Source organism: Hippoglossus stenolepis, chromosome 20 (assembly GCF_022539355.2).
Source record: "Hippoglossus stenolepis isolate QCI-W04-F060 chromosome 20, HSTE1.2, whole genome shotgun sequence".
NCBI classification, from domain to species: Eukaryota; Metazoa; Chordata; class Actinopteri; order Pleuronectiformes; family Pleuronectidae; genus Hippoglossus; species Hippoglossus stenolepis.
Genome location: NC_061502.1, coordinates 13338049 through 13359123, shown reverse-complemented (window position 1 = coordinate 13359123; position 21075 = coordinate 13338049). Strand labels below are relative to the sequence as shown.

Sequence of the window (21075 nt, the reverse complement as noted above, 5' to 3'; positions counted from 1 at the left end):
GCCATCAGTGGCTTCCCTTAGATGAAAGTGGCAGACAACCTCAGGACGTGGCCCAATCACTTGTACAAAATCAGCCCTCTCTTCTCGCTCTAGCGTCTCTTCATTCCCATCCGTCTCCCTTTTGTCTCCCTGCATCCCGGCAATCAGAGTCTTCTATTGTCTCTGCCTCCAAATTACAGAACTCAATCAGACGCACTTTTCAGGTCGACTCCTGAGTGGATCTCTCTTTTCCTGCACAGTGCAAATGGGTAAAACCAATCTCATACTCATCATCGTATACATCACTGATGATTCTCAATTTCATCGATGTAGTGATGGTTATTTCCCAATCCCTCTTTGAAGTGTATTGTTGTGTCTCACAGCTCACGCTCTCTGCTTTCTTTTTTGTCTTCTGACGTCCTGCATCTGGCCCCAGTCCAGGAGAGTTTAAAGTTTACTCTTGATTTCAGAATTGAGGGTTAAATCATTTTTTTCCTGTTACCTGTGCAGAGAGATGACCTAACCTTATCCTATTAACCTTATTCTTGAATTAATCCAAAGTTTGAATTCACTTGAATAACTTTGTTAGTTAGAGTGCGTGTGTGGTGCATTGTGGCAATTATTTTTCTCCATCAATCCTACCTTCAAAATAATTAGCATCAATTAATCACATCTTTCAAATGAGACCCTGCAGTAGACACTCAAAATAGTCCTAAAAGAATTATTGTTCTTAAAGGGCAAACACAACTGAAACACACAGTTGTCTGTGGTGAAATATGTAAAAACCTAATTTTAAAAATTGGCTAATATTTTTCTCAGTGAAAAATGTTAACAGAAAAAACAAGTGAATTGTTGGACCAGCAACAAAAAAGAAAGCAACATCACTCTGCAAATCCAGAAAATGATAGTATACATTTATTTAAATTCATGCTCAACTTGAATTGCCATCTTAATCCTCTCCAAAATAATTGATACTAAATCTTGTTTCTATTTTACTCAAGCACAAAAGGATGCGCAGCTCTGATTACCCACCTCCCTCATTCCCCCAAAACAGCTCTGTGTTGCTCATTGAGAATACGAGAACTTCCAACTACTTAGGGAAATTCATTCAACTTGCTTGCTTGTTGCCTGCGGGATGTTTCCAGCGCTGCCACGCGTCAGCAGACTGTTTATTAAATGGAGCAGAAGGCTGTGGAGAGTTGTTACGTAAGAGCACATAGCTCTGTGTCTGTTGTTTACGTGCCAAGGGTGATGCAAACTAAAGCATCTCAAAGTGGTGAGATCGGGACAATGTCCTGCAAATGCATCTCACTTGTGCTGCTTCCTTGTCCCTGCAACTGACGGCAGTGAATTGGACCCGACTGCTCTCGGATGCAGCACAAAATGGCCAAAGAAGGACAGACACACGCTCACTGCTGTAACCACAAGTCATAGCTCCATGACATGAGTCTAAGGACCATATGTAAGGACTTCAGCTTTTTTCCACTTCTTATCTCTGTCTCGTTTTTTTCAGCTAAACCGCTTCTGTCCTCATGCTGACAGGGCGGCTCTTAAACTGGGGCAGTAGTTTGGGCAGCCGGCACACAAAGTGGCGGACATGTCAGAGCAGCCTGAAGTAGCAAAAAGGAGATGGCTGTTAATAAGAGTGAGTTTGAGCCGTAGTGGTCCTCCATAGTCGAACCCACCCGACATGATACTCTGGAGTCTTTGCATTGATAGATGCTGAGCAGCCAGTTGGATTTCATCATCACTGGCAGTTAGAATTCACTCCTGCATGGAATACGTAATAAAAAATAAGCCCGTAGATGTTTTATTCTGTTGTGTGCAAATGTACAGGGAGAATAATCGTTGACAGACAAGAGCGTTGGGAGGAAGCTTTATTTTATGCCTCAAAAGTTCCAAATAGTACGGCATAAAAACCTGGATGTATGCAAATTGATCCAACATTTCAACACACTGTGTGATGTGTTTAGGCTTAGTCTTTATAGGGGAAGCAAGGAAGCAAACTGAAGACCTCTGCGTTTAACTTTGAGTTTTTCACATGGGGGTTGGCACGTGAAGCCGCTGTTTTGAAGGCATTGAACCAAGTTCTTATTCTCCATTGATTTTGGCCCACCTCGATCTTTTTCTCGCCCTCCACACCAGCGAGCAAGGAAAAAAACATTCCTGATTGTTTTTTGGCAGGAGATACTGTGAATTCCTGCCATGACGACCTTCATGCCGAAGTGAAACACTTGAATATCGTGTGCTGACAACATCACGTGTGTGAGTGTGTGTGTGTTGGATAACATTTGGGGTTTTGAAGGAAGGGCTGGGGAAGTTAATGTTTGACTGCTCTTGCTTGTGTGTGACGATGCACCATTTACTGTGTCCACTGAAGCACAGCCCCAAACATTTTCCCATTTCCTACCCGTGAAGATGCCAAACTAAATTAACAGCAGACACAAGACGATGAGACAGGGTTGTCAGCCCCCCCCCCCACTGCCCTGAGTCTTTTTTTAATAATAAAACATTATAAATCATCTGTTTGATTAGAAATTACAGCTTTTAAAGGATGTGTTCTCTCAGCAGGACAATGCATATTTACATTCCTGTAATATTATAGAATAAGTTGTTTTTCTACAAAATATGGAGGAAAACAATACCAGAAGTGGCTGATGGGGAAAGTACAAGTGGAAAAAAAGTGATGAGACTTTAAATGTAAAGAGAGAAGCTCTAAAAAAAAAAAAGGAACAAGTGAAGGCGGAGGGTGAAAGGGAACGGGGGGTGATAGAATAGGGAATGAGGTTCATTGTGATGCAGCAGAGGAGCCAGATTAGATCAGAAACCGCTATTTTACCTGAGCAACCTGCAAACAGAGCAGAGAAAGAAGACTGAAAATAAGATGAGGAAGAGGAGTGAATAGGGAGGTGAACTAAAAATAATCAAGTTTTGTACAGAGACCAAAGGGCAGAAATGATGTAACCCTGTTTTCTACGAATCCCATTTATATGCAGCTGATTGACAGTCAGTGATAATCGGCTGTGGAAATGCAGGAAGCATTGTGGCACAGATGCAGGTCAGCAAAAATGTTTAAACCTTTCAGTACTTGTCTGTAGTGTCTGCATACAGCTTTAATTTACTTTTAAGAAAATGGTGTTGGAATTGGTCAAATAAGCCAATTAGTAAGCGTGAACACTAGAGATGTTCTAATACCGATACCAGAAAATGACAAATCTATGTACCGATCCGATGCCACGTCTTTAAAATAATTATCTGGAATTTCCTCTTACCGGAGGTCACTCTCTTTTAACTGCTCCAAATCAGCAGTTGTGTTGTACTGCCACTGGGAAGTACTGTTTTAAGAGCGTTAGCCAGAGCATTCATTACATCCATACAGGGTTAGGAGAACAATAACAAAAAGGTTTTTCCAGGTATCTGAATCAGAAAGGGATGAATAGTATTGGACACTTCCTTATTTTCAGCCTGACATACTTAGTGTTTTCTCCTCAGGTTGCTGTCAAGGAGCTGCAGGTGAATGTGATTCAGGTGGATCTCGGTGGTAAACAGAATTTTATTTTTTTTACATATCTCAAATAATATTGTGTTAAACTGGGACAAGGTTCGAACCAGTCACGAGAACGAGGGACAACAAACGGAGCTCATTATTTTTAATTAGCCCGAAGTTTTCGGTCTCGTTACCTCTAATGCCGCTGCTGTTTCTGCCAGCGCTGAACAACACTGCTGCAACTACAGACCTTTGTGGATCCTTCCTGCTCCCTGCTTTGTTGAAGAGTTGATTTCAAATGAGCTGGCGTCGGTGGTGTTACTGTATTTACAGGTTTAGTTTGGCCGAAATACAGCGGTGAGTTCATCTTTGTTGGAAGAGAAGGAGTCCGTCAGGAGAGAGAATCAGAGGTGCGCAGAATTAACTTCAACACTTAATTGTTGCAAATGAGAACAAATGCAGCCAGTTGTCACCAGTTTCCCAGACTCTAAAAGTACATTTATTTAATCAGTTAAGACCTGAGGCGCTCTTTAAATAAAGCTTTTTACAAGCACATTTACAACTTATTTTACATTTTGAGGTCATTGTGGTTTATCAACTTTTGCAATGCAATGATTTGCAGTGAAAGTTTCAAGCTCTCAGTTGGTTTTAAATACATGTTTTTGTCTTTGTCACAGGTTGAAAAATGTAATGATCTTGATGAGAGTGTAATGACGTTACATCGGGCCAATCTTCACCTCCTCCCTCTCCTCGCTCTCCTCCTCAGCCATCGTCTGGACTAGAAAAACAAACACATACTTGTCCCAGAATGCATTTCACCATCTCGACATAAACAGTTAATCTCGATGCATTTCATTGTTCACGTTTCTTAAAAAACGACAGCATAATATAAAACTTACGCCTCACCTGCTTTAAGAAACATGCAGACGTCACACCCAGTCCTATAAGGATATATACGGAATGCATATGTTGGTGTTTCTGGTTTTATTGGGTTAAAATGGAAACTATATTAGTATCTTTCTAGAAAGTAAGCCTTATCAAATCCAAAAACTTTTTCCAATCAGTTGTTCATCTTTTGTTCTGATGATTCATGCTCGGCCAAACCTTGGTGTTGCTCCAGCTGTGCACTGAAATATTAATGTGAATGTGGATTGCCTGGAAAAAGTGGAACAATATTGAGTGCACATGTTTGACTTCATCACAGAGGTTGATGGAGGTTCACTCCATTCTGCCCTTTTAATGGGATGGAAACAAGTCTGAGAATCGGTGTGTCGTCTAAGTTTTCCACGCTCTGCGCTCGGTAATGGAAGCGTATTATTCGCGGAGGCAATGAGACATGGCAGCCAATAATGTCAACATTCAGAGAAACAAGCTATTTTCATTTGCCTATGCAAATTTATAGATGTGGAAAAATAGCAAATACTTTCCAAATAAAAAAATATATAGAACCATTTCGTAAAAGGTTTTTTTGAAGAGAGGGTTCACTGTGACTTTTCTGTCATTGTGTGCTGTAGGCTGTTATCTGTCCAAAGAAACATCAGTCTGCTGGAAATGTGACATGAAATTACCCACAATCCCCCTCTGCCCTCCCATCAGCTTGGCAGTTTCACAGTCCCTCAGAGTTGCAGGATAATTTAGGGGGGGATTTCGTGTGTGTGTGTGTGTGTGTGTGTGTGTGTGTGTGTGTGTGTGTGTGTGTGTGTGTGTGTGTGTGTGTGTGTGTGTGTGTGTGTGTGTGTGTGTGTGTGTGTGTGTGTGTGTGTGTGTGTGTGTGTGTGAGTGTGTGAGACAGTGAAGGAATGAGAGAGGGAGATAACTGGAATAGTGAGGTTGAAAGATTGACATTGAATAGAATGGAGGTTTATTTCTGAAGATAAAGACCGATAGGTGGAGTCCAGCAGTGCCAATTTCTTTATTTGCAAAGTCACTTTAGCGGCGTCTTAGTCTGACTTGGTGTAAGTGATTTGACAGTGAAGATAAACTCTGATGAACTACTTTATGAGCTTCACCAACATATTCTCCTTTAATACAGCTGTCTGAACAGAGTACGCCAACTTGGAGTGAATAATAGTCCACTTTGAAAGACTAATTTGCCTTTGACGATTATCCCGAGGCCTTGCAGTCATATTTGGGCTCAACAACCAGACACTGACGCCTCTAAGGTTCTGCCAAAGACCTCTACTGAGCACCTTCCGGGACTTGATGTTACCAATATAATCCTGAAGTAAGCACGGACCACCTGGCTCAGTCCCCAGACTAAAGACAGGCCTCATCTACTTCCCATCTGTCTGGCAGTGGGGTCCAGATGTGCTGATGAGGAACAATAATCAAGGGAAGATAGAAATTCTGGACAGGAATGAGCCAAATGCACAGTGTCCAAAAAAACTCTAAAATCCATGTTTATATTTGTATTTTTATTAGAATTCGCAGCATCTTATATTTAAATACAAGAAAAAAACAAGCAAATGAGTTTATTTCTGGATTGTTTTGGGGCCACATGTCGTAATCTGTAGCTAAATAATTTTTTCATCTGCGTCTGAATGTATTTATTCGTAAATATCAATGCATGTATTTCATGTTGGACACAAATTTTCTTATTCTGCCATCATTTCACAGAGCAGATATAGAGATGAGCAAACCAATCTTCTCTGATAGGCTGGCATTCATTATCTGCTGTCACTAGTGATTTATGAGTCTGGTGGTCCCGGGTACAGGCGACCATATGTCTCCTCATTCCTATACACACATGCGGCACCGTCCTGTTGATGATGCTCGGATTCATCATCCACAGACACAATAAACACCCCGAATAAACTTTTAATGGTATCGACAGCGGCCGGGCTCTTTCCTCCTTTCAGGCCCGGCTCTGCTAAACAAGCAGAAGAGAAAGGCTTCGATCAAGGGAGAGAAAAAGCTCCATCGGGCAATTTTGGCTTCCTGTGAAGGGTGTTGTTGTCGTCAAACACGTACGGAGAAATTACCCCATTTCCAATTCAGTTCATCAGACACTGTGGTATTAGGCTGAAATGGAGCAAATCACATTAGGTCCAAAGATGTCAATTAGCTGGTGGGTAATCTAAATTTGCTTCCCATTGTGTTGAGTGAGTCATTATCTGGTTTCCCCCCCCCTAAAACCATGTGAATGATAAGATGAGCATCATCAATTTTCAGCACAGTGAATACCCCAAACTATGTGTAATATAATTAGCATAAAAATGTTTCTAACTAATGTCCCCTTGATGGTCCGGTCAGTTCAGAGACCTTCTTTAAATAATTAGACTAATTTAGCCGAGGCTGTTTCACCACCATGTTCTTCCTGTGAGCACAGGCTGTGAATATATTCAGTGCCGTGGAGCTCAGCGGCCGCTTGTGTGCGGTCGCCGTCTGAGCCGCTCTGTTGTAAATGTTATCCGTTCTGGCAGCGACTCCATGTCAAATGGTGCGAGGGTGACGAAGCAGGTTATAGTCACGCTCTGTCCCCTGTCAGCCCACGTCAGGTCACCCTGCTGCCCCTAGTGGCCTGCTGGGTGTCTGTGACGCTGTGATCGGGGACAACTCGAGCAAGTGCATCAGATGGGATTAGGTCTGCTGCACACTTCGGAACTCACAAAAAGTTGCGCGATCAAATGTGATTAAAAAAATAAAGTAAACATGGAGGCGGACAGCTGGTGTCACAATGTTTTGCACTGAGAAACACCACTCATACTGATTCCAATTGACATGGGAGAGAAACATCTTATTTACGCTATCGGCAGTTTCAGTTGACAGCTCACTCTCATTGGCTGTTGGGCGTCTCGGCTCACTCACCTAATCGCTGTTCCTTTCATACTACGTGAGTCATCGAATGTTTGATATTTGCGATTTGAAATTCAGTCGGTGACATTAAGATTATACATCTAAACCCCTCCACACTACATGTTCATTGGCTCAGATAATTGTGCTCTGATCAGCCTCAGATCGGCAACGCGGCTCTACAGAGGGCATTAGAACGGCCATGTTGGACTAGTCATTGTATACAGGCATTTTAGACCTAGTTTCCTCAGAGCTGTCACCTGGGAAAACTCTGTAAACTCTCACAGATAAAATGTCAGATGTGTGCACAGAGATTAGGCAGATTTTATTCCAGAGTTAATAGAGTTGTGCCTGAAATCAAAGGTAATGATCATATTGTTCTGGAAATAAGCAAGTTCAATCATTCTGATGAGGATTCGTAATGTAAAAGCTGAATTTGTCTTTATGCAGAGGTGTTTCCATTATCATACAGATGACGATACTTATAACTAAAATTCACGTTCAAACCACTGATCACATGTTCCCTGCAGAATCATGCTAAAAATGATAGACCTGTCTTTTATTGGATCATTTAGTGCTCATTGATCTCTTGATTACCATGTTAACTGAGCTGTCAGCCCTGGCATCTGGCATCACACACTCAGACAGGGGGAAAGAAACTGGGGAGGCCGCCCCACTTGTCATGCATGGCCACACACTCTCTCCTCTCTTTCTCTTTAGGCTAGCCAACTTAATTACGCGCTAAAAACGTTTTCAAACGAGCCCCTTCCACAAAGTGACGTGTACCTGTCCGCTCCGGTTTAGCTCAAGCTGGATGACAGATATGAACACAAACAGACTAAACTATGTCGCTGCTGTGGTTTACTGCACAATCATATGATGTATTAGGGGATCAGGAGACGATTTGCTAAATTTAACTGAAAGGAAAGAAAAGCATCAGATAAGATTGGAGGAGCGCAGACGTCTGAGTGATTTGTTTTGTCAAATTGTCAAACGGGCTTATCCACCTTCAGGATCAGAGAGAAACTGTTTTGAATTTTACCATCAATAAAGATTTAACGATACTATTTTAGTTCATCTGAGACTCTGATTTATGATGTAGTAAATCTGCATTTTAGCATTGAAAAGAAAAGTGCAGCATCTTTCCTCCTCGCACACAAAGAGCTTTCAGTATAACTCATTTTGCCAAATATAGCTTCAGGGGTCCAGATTTTGATTTATATTCCAATCAAAACCCTTTTAGCTTGATTGGAATACAAAAAAAACTATCCAGGTATGATGTTGGTTTAACAAATTAAAAGCTGCTCAATTTGACAACCGATTATATCATTTATTTATCACTGCATTGGTTTTAATGTACTGCTAAAGACCGTTTCGAAAAATGTGTCCTGCCTACAAAAATACTTTTGTTGACTTTTTAGTTTGGGTCCATGGCTCATCCACTAACATGGAGGAGGCAGGTTCCATGAGCTGTACTGCAGCCAGCCACAAGGGGGCGATTTGAAATGTTTTGGCTTCACTTTTTGCGAGCTGTCATATCTTCCATCTTTATTTGCAGTGTTAGTTACAGACAAAAAACTATTACGGTGAACAAATCCAGATTAAATCAAAGTGGTTATAATCATAGTGGCAGACCTTAATTTACCAGTTGAATGGCAGTTCGTCATATGCTTCCTCTGTCCTTTGTGTGAACCAGTTTCTTGTGTGAGGAATGAGATGAGGAGGGAGAGTGAAATACAGAGTCCAGTCAGGACTGTGTGCATGGACCCAGAACAGAGCTCCAGGTAGCAGATGGAATTTATTGATTTGGGATATATCTCTATTTTCCAAGGTCATTGACCCCAGCGTCTCCCTGTGAGGTGTCGTCAGTCTGCGCCCAACATGAATCATGACATTCTGTCCATATAGACCTGCAGAATTTTATATATTACAGTAAAATGTCATGACAGAGTACAGATAAAGACACCACAGTTGAAATCAGGCCTGGTGCACAACGCGCAATCCTTTAACTGTCATGCTTTATCCAGTGACACGTCGCCCCCTCCCACTGGTTCGTATCAGAATCTGTCCCGCTGACACTGATCAATGGCAGCGGCGATGTAGAAGATGGAGGTAACAACAAAGGTATTGACAGCAAGAGATGGATTTCACGGGAAGCCGGTCAGTACAGTCGCCGGGTGATAGACTCTAGTGGGGTCTTGTCAAAGCAAATGACTTGCTTAGTCCATTTCTCATTTTTCGCCCCATCCGCCGTACCACTCGTCCTTTTCTCGTGATGAACAGCACTGCGCTGAAATTGACTGAAGTGCTCGAGTATCTTCAATTGAGGCAATCATCACAACCAGCAGCAATTATCTCATGTCGGGAAATTAACAATTTCATTGCAGCCTGGTGTCATTAACTTGAATAACATCAGACATGCACGTACTGAGAGCATAAGTGATCTGCGCTTGATTAAGATGCGTCAAAACTCCCACACTCGTTTCTAGATAAGCAAAACCTTCAACAACTGAAACAGGAAGATTTAAGAAAAATAATTGTAAATACAACAATTCAATTCATCCATGGAGAACATTTTTGACGTTGATTAAGAAATCTCGAAGACACTACTCACGCAAACTTATGAATAAATTAATTATTGGTTAGGTTTATTAGCAACATTAAGATCTATAGTCGATCATTCATCGATGATACCACTGTAAGAGCCTTTTCACAACTGAAAATCCGAACCAGGGTTAAATGTTTTACATTTGATCAGGATGGTTTTAGTTCCACATTTCAATTTAGGGATTATTAGTCAGTAGTCTTTTATAGTGTCAGTTATATAAAATGTCCTTATTTAAAAGTATATAAATTGGTAGATTGCAACAAACCGAATACTCCGCTTCTGCAAAACAGAGATTTGCAGTTTTGTATCTGCAAAAAAACAACAACCAGGAAATGAATAATTCAAAATCTCAGTAATGTTCTTAATAAAACCAAAAGTGCACTCAGGGTACAGGCAAAGAAAAGAACAGGCAGAGGCTCACCAACTGATTTGGAAATTAATTGGGTGCATGGTCTATGTGTTGCAGCAATAAATGATTTTCAGATTGCATTCACACAAAAATGTCGAGCCTGCATATATCAGCCCAGTCATTGTTATGGTTCCCCGGAGACAAAGGCCGGATATTATTGAATATCAGTTGGGCACTGCCACCAGCTCCTTGTGGAATGACTCAGGCTGCAAATAATGCATTAAAGTTCAGTTCAGCGGATGTTTGCTGCTTGGATAATCCCTCCAATTGGCTCTGGTGGATGTTTTGATGGCTCCATCTCCTTCACTTACCACTTTCCAACCTGTATAAATCAACTTCACAGCTCGTGCAACTGCAGAATGCTTGAAAGTTGGGATGGAGAACTGCAAGACATTTGATTCAGGTATGTCATAAGCAGGTTTGGGCACCGGTGCCTATTGCAGATTTCGCTACCTGAGCAATGAACTGAAATATTTGCTCTGCTTCCAGGCAACATAAACATCACTGCACCTCCCTAGTTAACATTAGGTGTAGCTCTCACACTCTACATGGCTCTGACAGCACGTAACGTTAGCCTACAGTTAGCTAGTAGCTACCTCAAACTTAACACAACAACAAAATGCCTAAAGCCGAATGGTCAAAAGTGTGGCTGTGTTTCACGTGAAAGGATTCTGACGCCGGGACATGCAGCAAATGTCCAGGCAATAACTAAGGGCGGGGGAACCTGGATACATTTGAAATCAATTATTGTTGTTGGGTTAAGTTTTATTTATTGTGGGATTTTGTTATGTAAAATCGTAAGAGTTTTGCTGTATAATTAAGTTTTTAGCATCGCTATCGGAAAAAGCCCAAACTATACCCAACCCTAATGATAACAAACTTCGCTGTATCTTTGTTGCATAAAAAATGGGCCTTCCATCTAGATATAATTCTTTCCACAGTTTAAGTGGAGGTGAAATGCAGAGAACTGTCAGCGTGTGCCAACAAGTCCAGCTTTTTGGAAAATGCTGACCATTCTCCAGACTTAACCGCCGTCAGAGACGATACAGAATTCACGTCCGTCAAATCTTGTGTGGTTCTTTATCTCGACGAACACATGCCATATTTTGGCACGGCACCGTCTCATGCAGTGAGTCTATCTATATATTGCAATTTCAGATTTATCTATTATTCAACAATGTTACCCTGGAGCCTCCCAGATTTTTTTAACTATATTTTCCAACTGCCTGATATCACTCTGTTCACTGTTCATTTTGCGCTGAATGCCTCGCAGTCAGATGTTCTTGACCTTCAATGATGGGCGGCTGGTGCACCTGCCAAAACATGCGTGGAGGAATACCTCTCTGTGAATCTGGAGCTATAGTCAGTAATTTACCTGACTGGGTGTTTTGCCTGCGAGCAAAGTCAAGTGCAGTGTCTTCATTGTTGGATTTTTTTCTTAAGTACATATAGAGAGCCCAGACAATGCAAATCATTTGACTGAACCTGGAATCTATTAAGTTAATTGGCCGATGGTGTCCTGACTGAGGTGATGCATATAAATCATTGGAGGCTCTTTCTATGTAAAGCGCTTACCCTCTCTCTCTATGATGAATGAATGGCTATAGCGCAGACTGGTCAAGCTAATAGAACTGCGGGGAAGACGAATAGTAAGTGTTTGCAAAGGGGCAAAGTTCATGTTCAAAGTATCATGAAAACAAAAGGCTCAGTGGACAAAATGCAATTCACGCTTCAAAGCTTACTGACTGCCCATGAAGTAATACAGGAAGTACACAAACCTGGTCTTCTTTGAGTCTTATTGACTTTAAAATGCTCTGCTCATCCATCTCACAGATATGCAAAGTAAGCAGAAGAACATTCAATGAGGCTTTTAATGAGTCTTGTTTCAGATAACCGCTCTGGTTGGATGAAATGAGGCAATACAGAGTGATTTAATGTATAGTTTGACTGTGTTTGTCAGGTATCTGTATAGTGTTTGTGTGCCTGTGTTCCACTGGATTGAATTTAGACACCAACTTCACAATATGACAAAATCAGAAGTTTGTGATAGTTTTTAACTAAGGAGCAACTTTCTATTTGTGCAAATCATTGTTCACATATGAACATTACTCAGCTTCTTTTATCCCTTTCTATAAGTATGTGGACATTGCTTTTGCAATCTGAGTTTAACTGTGCATGTTTATGTGCTTTAATTAAGCTGAGTTTGTTTGGCAGCAATGCACAGTGAGTCACACACAGAGGGAGACAGCTTAAATAGTCGGGGGAACCTGAGGGAGGAGGAGGCATTTTGGAAATGTAAAACTGAGTGACCAGTAAAGTTGCACTGAGGACAAATAACAGCATAAACAAAAAAGTCCTGATTTCTGCCTGTTAAATACACACATACATTTAGGTTTGATTAGAAAACACCGCCACCAACCTGTGGCAGTAACTGCACAGCAAGAATTCAAGATTCCTTTTGATAAACATCCCAACATGATTCAAGCAGCTTAATGGCTGAAATCAGTTCATCAATTGTTATTATTTTAATCTCACTTCTGTGTGGCGCCCTAATATTTAGTTTACTGTAAATTAAAAAGGATTTGAACATTTCAGTGTGTGAAGTTAAATTCAGATCTGCATTCTGTGGACCAACACAAGAATAAAGTAATCTTTAACATTGTTGTAGTAAAGGTACTATAATCTGGTGTGTATAGTTCATCTTCTTATTATGTTGGTCAATCAGCTACATGCGTGCAGATCTTGGATATAAACTGAGGTATTTGTCAACCTTTGAATGAATGACAGAAGCAATATATCCTGATACAGTCCGAATTATTGGAAATATATTATTACTGTGCCCCTCTGATTATTTTATTTCATAATAGTTTTGTTTCAGTCAGAGAGAATAAGAAAACTACAGACACAATTTTAAAGATTGCCTCTGTGATGCTTCAAATCAGCAAAATGAATGCATATAGATACAGAAATATAGGTAATAAGTACTAGTCCGAGGCCTGCAGGGACAAAACATTTGGGAAACAACACAAGTACGTGCATGACACATTGTGGTAGAGATGGAAGTGTATAAGTGTGGAACACTGCACTATATAAATCTGTCTTCTGTGACAGTTGCAAATGCTTTCTAATACCTTCTCCAATTTAAATGCAAGGATCTCGGGGAACAGGCAGAGGTGATTGACAGATCCTGGAAATCATGTGGACTACAGATACTTTATAACATCAGTCACTGACAACAACCCAGTGGAATAAAAGCAACATGTTTTCCAATTACATTTGCATCAATCCGGCGAAAAAACACCAGCAGCCACACACACATAGTAAGGTATAGACGCATTTGTTTTCAAACCTCTACACATTCTGCTTCTTCTTCAAAAAGGAAAAGCATGTCACTCATTTCAAATCTGGATTTTATGCATATTTTTAGAGCGTTTGGAAATCCACAACTTTGCTTCTTTTTTTTTGCATGGCTCAATCCACCCACCCGTCCCCACTGACGCTCTTTTAAGTTGCTGTCTTCCGCAGGTACTCACTGAAAAGTAATGAGAGGCTGTAAGACACGCTCGAGGAGAAGAATCTTCCCTCCTCTCTAATCCACCAACTTTCTTAAATCAGGGAAAGGTAACAAAAACACTGCATCTTAAAAAAGAAAAAGCAATGGATCCTCATTATGAGTCAAGGCAGAAGAACAGTATTCCGATAATGCTTTATTATGTATGCATTAAAATGGTCTGGCAGGGATGTTGTTTTTTGTTATTTAGGAGAAGGGTCGGAATAGCATCTGTCGGATAAATAAATAAAGATGAAATGCGATCAGGCTCTCCGAGAAAGACGGGGCGGAGCTGTGTTCTTCGATGTCTGGGAACAGAATACCTGCTTGACAGATATGGAGAGGCATTGTCATTGGAGAATTGATTTGTTGCTTTGGCAAGGGGCTGCCATTTTCAGGCAGCATCAAGACTTCTCTCCAAAATAATTTCCCGATGAGATTAAAACTGATTTTTGGTACAGAATTGTGAAATATAGAGAATAACTGTGGAAAGGGAGACATCTGGTTTTGTTTTAGTGTATTGATATTTGGTTTGTTTTGCAGTGTGTCCCACTCAATCATTGCTGTTCAACACTTAAAGTAGAAGTCGCCTTTTCAAAATGTCAACGCTCTTCGTTGATTATTACTAAAACGGCTGAAGTCTTTCTTGTTTTAGTTCCAGTCTTTTTTAAATGTGAAAACTTCAGTGCAAAGACTCTAAACTCTCATGGCTCCAGGTAAGAGAGGGAGGGCCTCAGTTGTCCAAACTTCTGGATGAATTCTGCCTGAGCCTGGACCAAAGCCTCCTCATCGATGTACACCACCGGCCTCCTGACTGCGACAAAGTATTGCACCTTCCTCAGGCTCCAGCCGAGGACGTACATGAGCAGGCCACACACGGCAGCCGTCGACCTGCCCACTCCAGCGTTACAGTGAACATAGACGGTGTGGCCATTCTCCAAGAGACCTTTAAGCAGGAATACCGCCTGGGGAAGCATCCTGATACGACCTGCACAAGAAGAGAGTAACGTACAATACGTGTAAAGGAGAAGGCTGGTAATTATATCTCAATATATCCCACGGAAAGACCTCTTGTAACTTACCCTCCGTGCTCATGTCAGGTGTGGGCATCCACAGGTACACCATGCCACAGTCTTTGTACAAATGCATCATGGTGTCCGGCGTCATCGCTTCCCCAGGGTTGCGTCTGCAGTCGTAGGAGTTGTTCACCACGTCGCCCTCAGTCTGGAAGTTCATCACCGCAGTGATGCCCAAGTCATGCTTCATCTTAATCGTCACATGCTCTACCTGTCGAGGGCAGCTGCCAAGCCAAACACGTGGAAGCACCCTGCGGACAAATAAACACGTATGCATCAATCATTTACGTGTATGTTTTATAGACTGTATAAAAAGAGAGATGTTGCGTCTCCACTTCCTTTAGATTTGAGCTGGATGCAATGTTATTTAATTCTACTGTGCACTTGTCTTGTTCTTGTTCTGACTGACAGTAAAGTGAATCTGAATCTCTTGAATCCCGATCTTGCATTTAAGCTGATCAACTAGTTTAAGCAGGTCTCCAATCAGTCTCAAAATGTCTCACCTCTCTCTTCTATCCTACCTTCCTCCCTCAGAGCAATGAGGTTTTATTGACCTCCTGTCCCTCTAATCTTCTTCCTGACCACTGTGGTCGGTGGCAGACTCCATTTAGCGCTCATTAGCATGCACAAAGTCAACAGCCAGAGGAGGTGACACATAAAATGATGAAACGACGGCTGTTAATCTGTGATGTTTCAGAGTCACACTGCAGTGAGAGCCTGTGGTCTGGACTTGTTACCAGATGATCTGTGTGTGTGTGTTTTAAACCTAAAAATACCTTCAAAACAGCATTCAGATGAATCAAATCTTCTTTCCTCACCACTGAAGAATTATACCTTTTTTCTTACTCTGAGTTTAAATATGTCTAAAGGTATAACCCTGACTTGTGCAGAAGCTGTTTTAATATTTTTCTTTGTATAAATAACAGTTTCACTATTTCAATCTATTAAAGTAAAATCAAATAACAAGGTCTCTTGTTTTACGTTGTCATTTTATGACTGCATAACTTAATCTAAATGAAAATGATGTCTCTTCGGTCTCTGTTTGTTGAAATATGCCACTTGTTCAGTTTTAAAAAAAGGCTGCATAACTCTGAGGCCCTCTCTCCTTTGAACATTAGAGAGGAGGCACCAGATTAAAGTTGAGTTAAATTCCCTTTGAATCGTATAATGATTTACTACAGAGGTGAGTCTGAATCATACTCGGGGCAACACGGATGCAAGGTTGGCGAGACTCATTTAAAAAGCTATTTATAGGCCAGATAAAAGGGCACAGTGCTTCCTACTGAACAGGGGTCCTTGACATAAGCCTTGTAAGGTCTTGGGGCACAAATTAGAACCTGATGGCAGCAGCCAACACTGTTTATTCCCATGCAACTTTATTAGCTCACTGCTTCAGGGGTCTGGGGTTAATTTGGGCTGTACCTGGGATGCTCTCTGTGTATGACATTGTGAAAGGAAGGCGTGCATGGGGTAGGTGGAGCCATTGCATGCTGGATGTTTTGAGGTTTCGAGGGGACTTTTGGGGGTTCCTCAACCTGAGGGGCCGACATTGAACCAAAATGAACCCCCTGAAATTGCGGTCTTTTAATCTTCAAACGATTATTGTCACAAAGTGAATACTGTTCATACACACCACTATATGAAGCACAAACACACATTTAGACATTCTCGTCATCAACCAAACCTCTAAGACTACGAAGCCTGTGGCAGCAAGCTAGTGGCACAGGGCCTCGTTAGGGGATCTCTGACCATGGTGTCATTATAGTTCACTGTACGTAACCAATCATGGAAATTAAGGGGGTTGTCACAAAATTCTCATTGCTGTGGATTAATGTAATCAGCCATTTTCAGGGGGTCCCTTTCAGCTCCAGGAAATTGTCTGATTTGCCTAACCTGTTGCAACGGCCCTGGTTGAGTATATGACCATTTATTTTCCTAAATTACAGATTTAATTCCACGAATGTAAACATGAATCCTCTGCACTGTTAAAATGATGAAACACTATCTGATAAAAGTGAAAAGTGAAAAACTGTAAATATTATGAAAAGTTTAGCTTTATTTTGACTTAGTAACTGAGGATTAATGCAACTCTTCAAGGTGGAAGCTGTAAATGGCTGAATAGAGTCAAAGTCATTGAGATGTTATGAGCTGACAAACGACTTACTGTCTAATAGACCTGTCAGATAAAAAAAAAAACAAGGACTACAAAGAAGACAAAGATTGTTTAACTATCAGTCACCTATACTAAAAGAGACAGTTACTGAATGAGTTGCCTTGAAAATAAAAATGAATTTTCTGATTACCATACCTGCCCTCTCCACTGACATGGCCAACAAGCTGGATGAGTTAATAATCTCACTGCTCGTGGTCGACTTATTTAAAGAGCGATCGTTTTCAATGTGACAGACAGTGATTAGAACTAAATGGCAGAGAGCAAGGTTAAAAAACAAGGGAGCGAACAGAGGGCATTGCCTGCCCTGCAACAAAAAGGTAAAGCTGTATTTGTATAGCACTTTTTAACAGTTACAAAGGGCTTCACAGAGGCGTAAAAATAAATTCTTAATATTTGTAATTCACCTGTTGATGAAAGCTCATTTTTAAGAATTGATTTGAAAGCAGTAAGTGATGTAGCAAATCTAATCTGATCTTGGTCAGAGTTATGGTGTCTGTTCCCTAAAAGCACAACATGACTGCCCTGTGCTCTTTGCAGCACACTGAAGTACAACAGAAGTATTTGCTGGGACAGATTTAATATCTGAATGAAGTTTAATTCAAGCTTTCTCTAAGGACACATATTAACACAAGATCCTTACTATAGAAGATCAGTTATGTGTGGAAACTGTAAAAAAAAGATGAGGGTAGAGGAGCTGATTTAATCCTCACACTTCCAGCATGGATACATTCACTGCATGGCCCCCAGGGGACCAGATTAACTTTTGTTATTCTTAACTTTGGTATCAGATCTCACATCAGCAAGGCAAAAAACTTTCAACAACTATCAAATTTCTTTGGGTGTTTGTTTGTATTTGCTACAGACCACAAGGTTATTTTACACTTTTGTAATTTGTACCTGTTTTCACCCCTGTCTGGTTGTTTGTTTGTTTGTTTGTTTGTAAGTGGGAATACACAAGAACTACTGGACAGGTAACCATGGAACTTGCTGGAAAGATGTGGTATGGTTAAGCGAAGAACCCATTTAACTTTGGTGCAGATCCAGGAATGCTTGTTTTTCACTTAACATTGTAATATTGGGTGTTTTTCAACATTTTTGTTTACTTCTCAAAGAATAATTCATGGATCTGGATAAGGAAAATCAGACATGTTAGGTGTGCGTGAAATTTGGTGCAGATCAAAATAAAAATCTGGATCTAGTGAATTGAAATGTGGATTCATAAGGGGACTGTTGGGTCATGTCGGACGTATGCGCTCTACTAAGTACCATTGGAATTTTAGGTCTTTTTTTCATCGGGGAATCAATCTATTAACACCTCTAATCCCCAATAATACAAAAATGATATCATGGTTGTTAAATCTATGATATATCCAGATGAAAGAATGAGATACAGGTACAGAAGCTGTGCAGCATTCAACAATCCAGATCATGGACTGTGAAAACATAAATATATCATCAAAGTCTGTCAGTGCATTGTCTCTGGTATAATACTTGATTGACTCCCTTGACAAAATCAGAGATAAAGCTCAATAACAACAACGAAACACCCTGAAGGCTGGTAAACATCCTGATAAATGACACCTCAGCAGTTGGCACCCATGCTGCCCTCTTTAACGCTCATGCAGGGAGGGTTTCTGTAGTTTTACCTGGAGAAATGCATGGCCGCCTGACCCGCCACACCCAAATAAAAGCGGGTGGTATGTTTCATCTCGTCTGTGTGTCCAGTTTCCTCTATCCAGTGGCCAATCGGGTGGCAGTACACTCCGTCCACCACGTTCCTCTCATCATATGAACAGAACCTGTCATGGCTGGGGCCGCTACCTGGTGACAAAGAAGACAGCACTTGTGTAAGTTAGTGACCAAATAAGGATGTTTCTTGTTTAAAAGATGTCTCTTCTGAACAAATACAGTCTCATGTCACCTATGTTTTTCTGTAAGGGACAAAATACAATGTGTTGTTTTGCATTAAATAGGAAAAGCATCTTTGTAGCATCAGGAACAGACGGACAAAATGTTTCTTAAACTTGAAGCTTTAACTCCAAAAAAGATAGTTGTGAAATATTGTACACTTAAATCCTCCATATTCATCAAGCAGGTACAGTAACAAGTAACTTATCTAGTTACTATGGATACAAATACAGAGCATTTACTTATTAAACAGAAAATATATAATCAGATTAAAAAATATGTTGCAGTGTTATACACAACCAACCTCCACCAAAATGCACCAGCATTAAATTCTTGTAAAGGTGTCTAAAATCAATAACAATAATGATCCAGTAATATAATATAAATAACATCATAGTCTAAACATGCTCATTAAGTCATTACTAACTACACATGTTGCACAAGTAGGTCATAGTTCTACTCAATATTGTATTTAGTTTATTGCACCGACATATTATTCATCCATAGAAAACATCTGTACGACGTGTTTTTTTAAATCTCTTTTATATATGAGGATTCTTTTTCTATTCCTATTATATTTAACATACGATGAGATAATAGTTTATTTGTTATTTTACTAGGAAACGTGCTGTGTTGCACCAGCAAAAACAGACACCTGTCAAAGTGACATGCAATATAAATGCAGTGAAATATAAAAACATAAATAGAATATAAATAATATAAACACAGTGAGCAGAGTATATACAGTATCACATATCTCTCACCACATTTCTTCCTGCACTGCAACTTTGTTTGTACAGCAGTGTCTAGATTTAATTTCCTCTATAATATCAATAATAATTTAGTAATATTTGCAGAATAATACATTTCAAATTTTGCATGTAGACTTTATTACATGCAATGAAATATTTGATACATCGAACAGTTACTTTTACTACAAAACTCCACTGATATTTAAAAGTAGATGTGCAGTGAAGTCAAAGAGCCAGGTTGCTGAATTACAAGTGTCGCTGTACCGCCATCATGAGGCGACAGGCGCACATTACACAGTACAAACCAAACATGGCGGAGTTGTTTTGGTGCTTTTCTCGTGAATCGCAGCTTTGAGCGTGAACATCCTCACAGGGGCTCAGTGCTGCTGTGTTACCTTCCCAGATGTAACAGCCTCTGGTTCTTTGCAAGAACTTGAACCACAGCGCGTCTTTCACCGGCTCCTCCAGCTGCACGTCGCCGAGCCACAGGTTCGGTTCATGCGGCGACAGGAGCTCGTGTGCGGGCTTCATGTGCACCGCTCTGTCCGGGTCCCACCGACCCATCTCCTCACGAGAGCCCAGGACCAAGAGCTGCACGTCCGCACTGTCCGGAGCGAGAATGACCCCGAATCTGAACAACATGGTCACGGGTGTTTAACACGGCACGGCACGGTTATTATAGTCCCTGTTAGATTATAGCGCGGTTAGTATTCAGTGGAGTCGATAGTGTTTGGTGTCGCCTAAATATAACACACACACACACACACACAAGTTTGTAGTTCTATCTTAGTGAGGACACAGATTGGTATAATGAATTTCCGAGCCCCTTATCCTAACCAAAATGTCCTCACGTTCCCAAAATGCCCTCACTTAACACATGTCCTCACTTTATCCAAAATGTCCTCTTCCCCAACATGTCTTCACTTTCCACAACATGTTGTCACTTTGCCCAACATGTCTTCACTTTACCCAACATGTCTTTACTTTCCCAATGTTTCCTAACTTTCCCCAATTTGTCCCCCCTTTCCCCAAAGTGTCCCTTGCTCCCCAGAATGTCTACACTTTCCCCAACATGTCCTCACTTTCATAAAAAAGTCTTCACTTTTCCAAACATGCCTTCACATTCCTCAACATGTCTTCACTTTCCCCAATATGTCATCACTTCCCCCAAATTGTCCCCACCTTCCCAAAATGTCTGATGCATCTCTGTCGAGATGTATTTATCATAAAGAACCCTAACATAATGGTTTCAACATGTGCATCAGTCATGCACTTTACTTCTGATGGACATGAATTGATAAATTACTCATAATGTTATAAAACTAAAGGGAGGTTGCAAAT

The 21075-nt window shown here is 40.8% G+C and overlaps 1 protein-coding gene across 2 annotated transcripts; it reads right to left on the bottom strand.

Annotated features, from left to right (window-relative positions):
• Nucleotides 1-12128: 12128 nt before the first annotated feature.
• On the bottom strand, nucleotides 12129-20479 carry epm2a (EPM2A glucan phosphatase, laforin). 2 transcript variants are annotated; one of them, XM_035143883.2, is made up of 4 exons: nucleotides 20040-20479; nucleotides 18721-18895; nucleotides 14908-15152; nucleotides 12129-14813 (listed from the first exon to the last, which is right to left on the bottom strand). In XM_035143883.2, the coding sequence occupies exons 1-4, from the start codon at nucleotides 20374-20376 to the stop codon at nucleotides 14530-14532; spliced, it is 1041 nt and encodes a 346-aa protein (XP_034999774.2). In that variant the 5' UTR covers nucleotides 20377-20479; the 3' UTR covers nucleotides 12129-14529. The 2 variants fall into 2 exon arrangements, with proteins under 2 accessions (XP_034999774.2, XP_034999775.1); XM_035143884.2 differs by having other exon boundaries at nucleotides 20130-20477.
• Nucleotides 20480-21075: the final 596 nt, after the last annotated feature.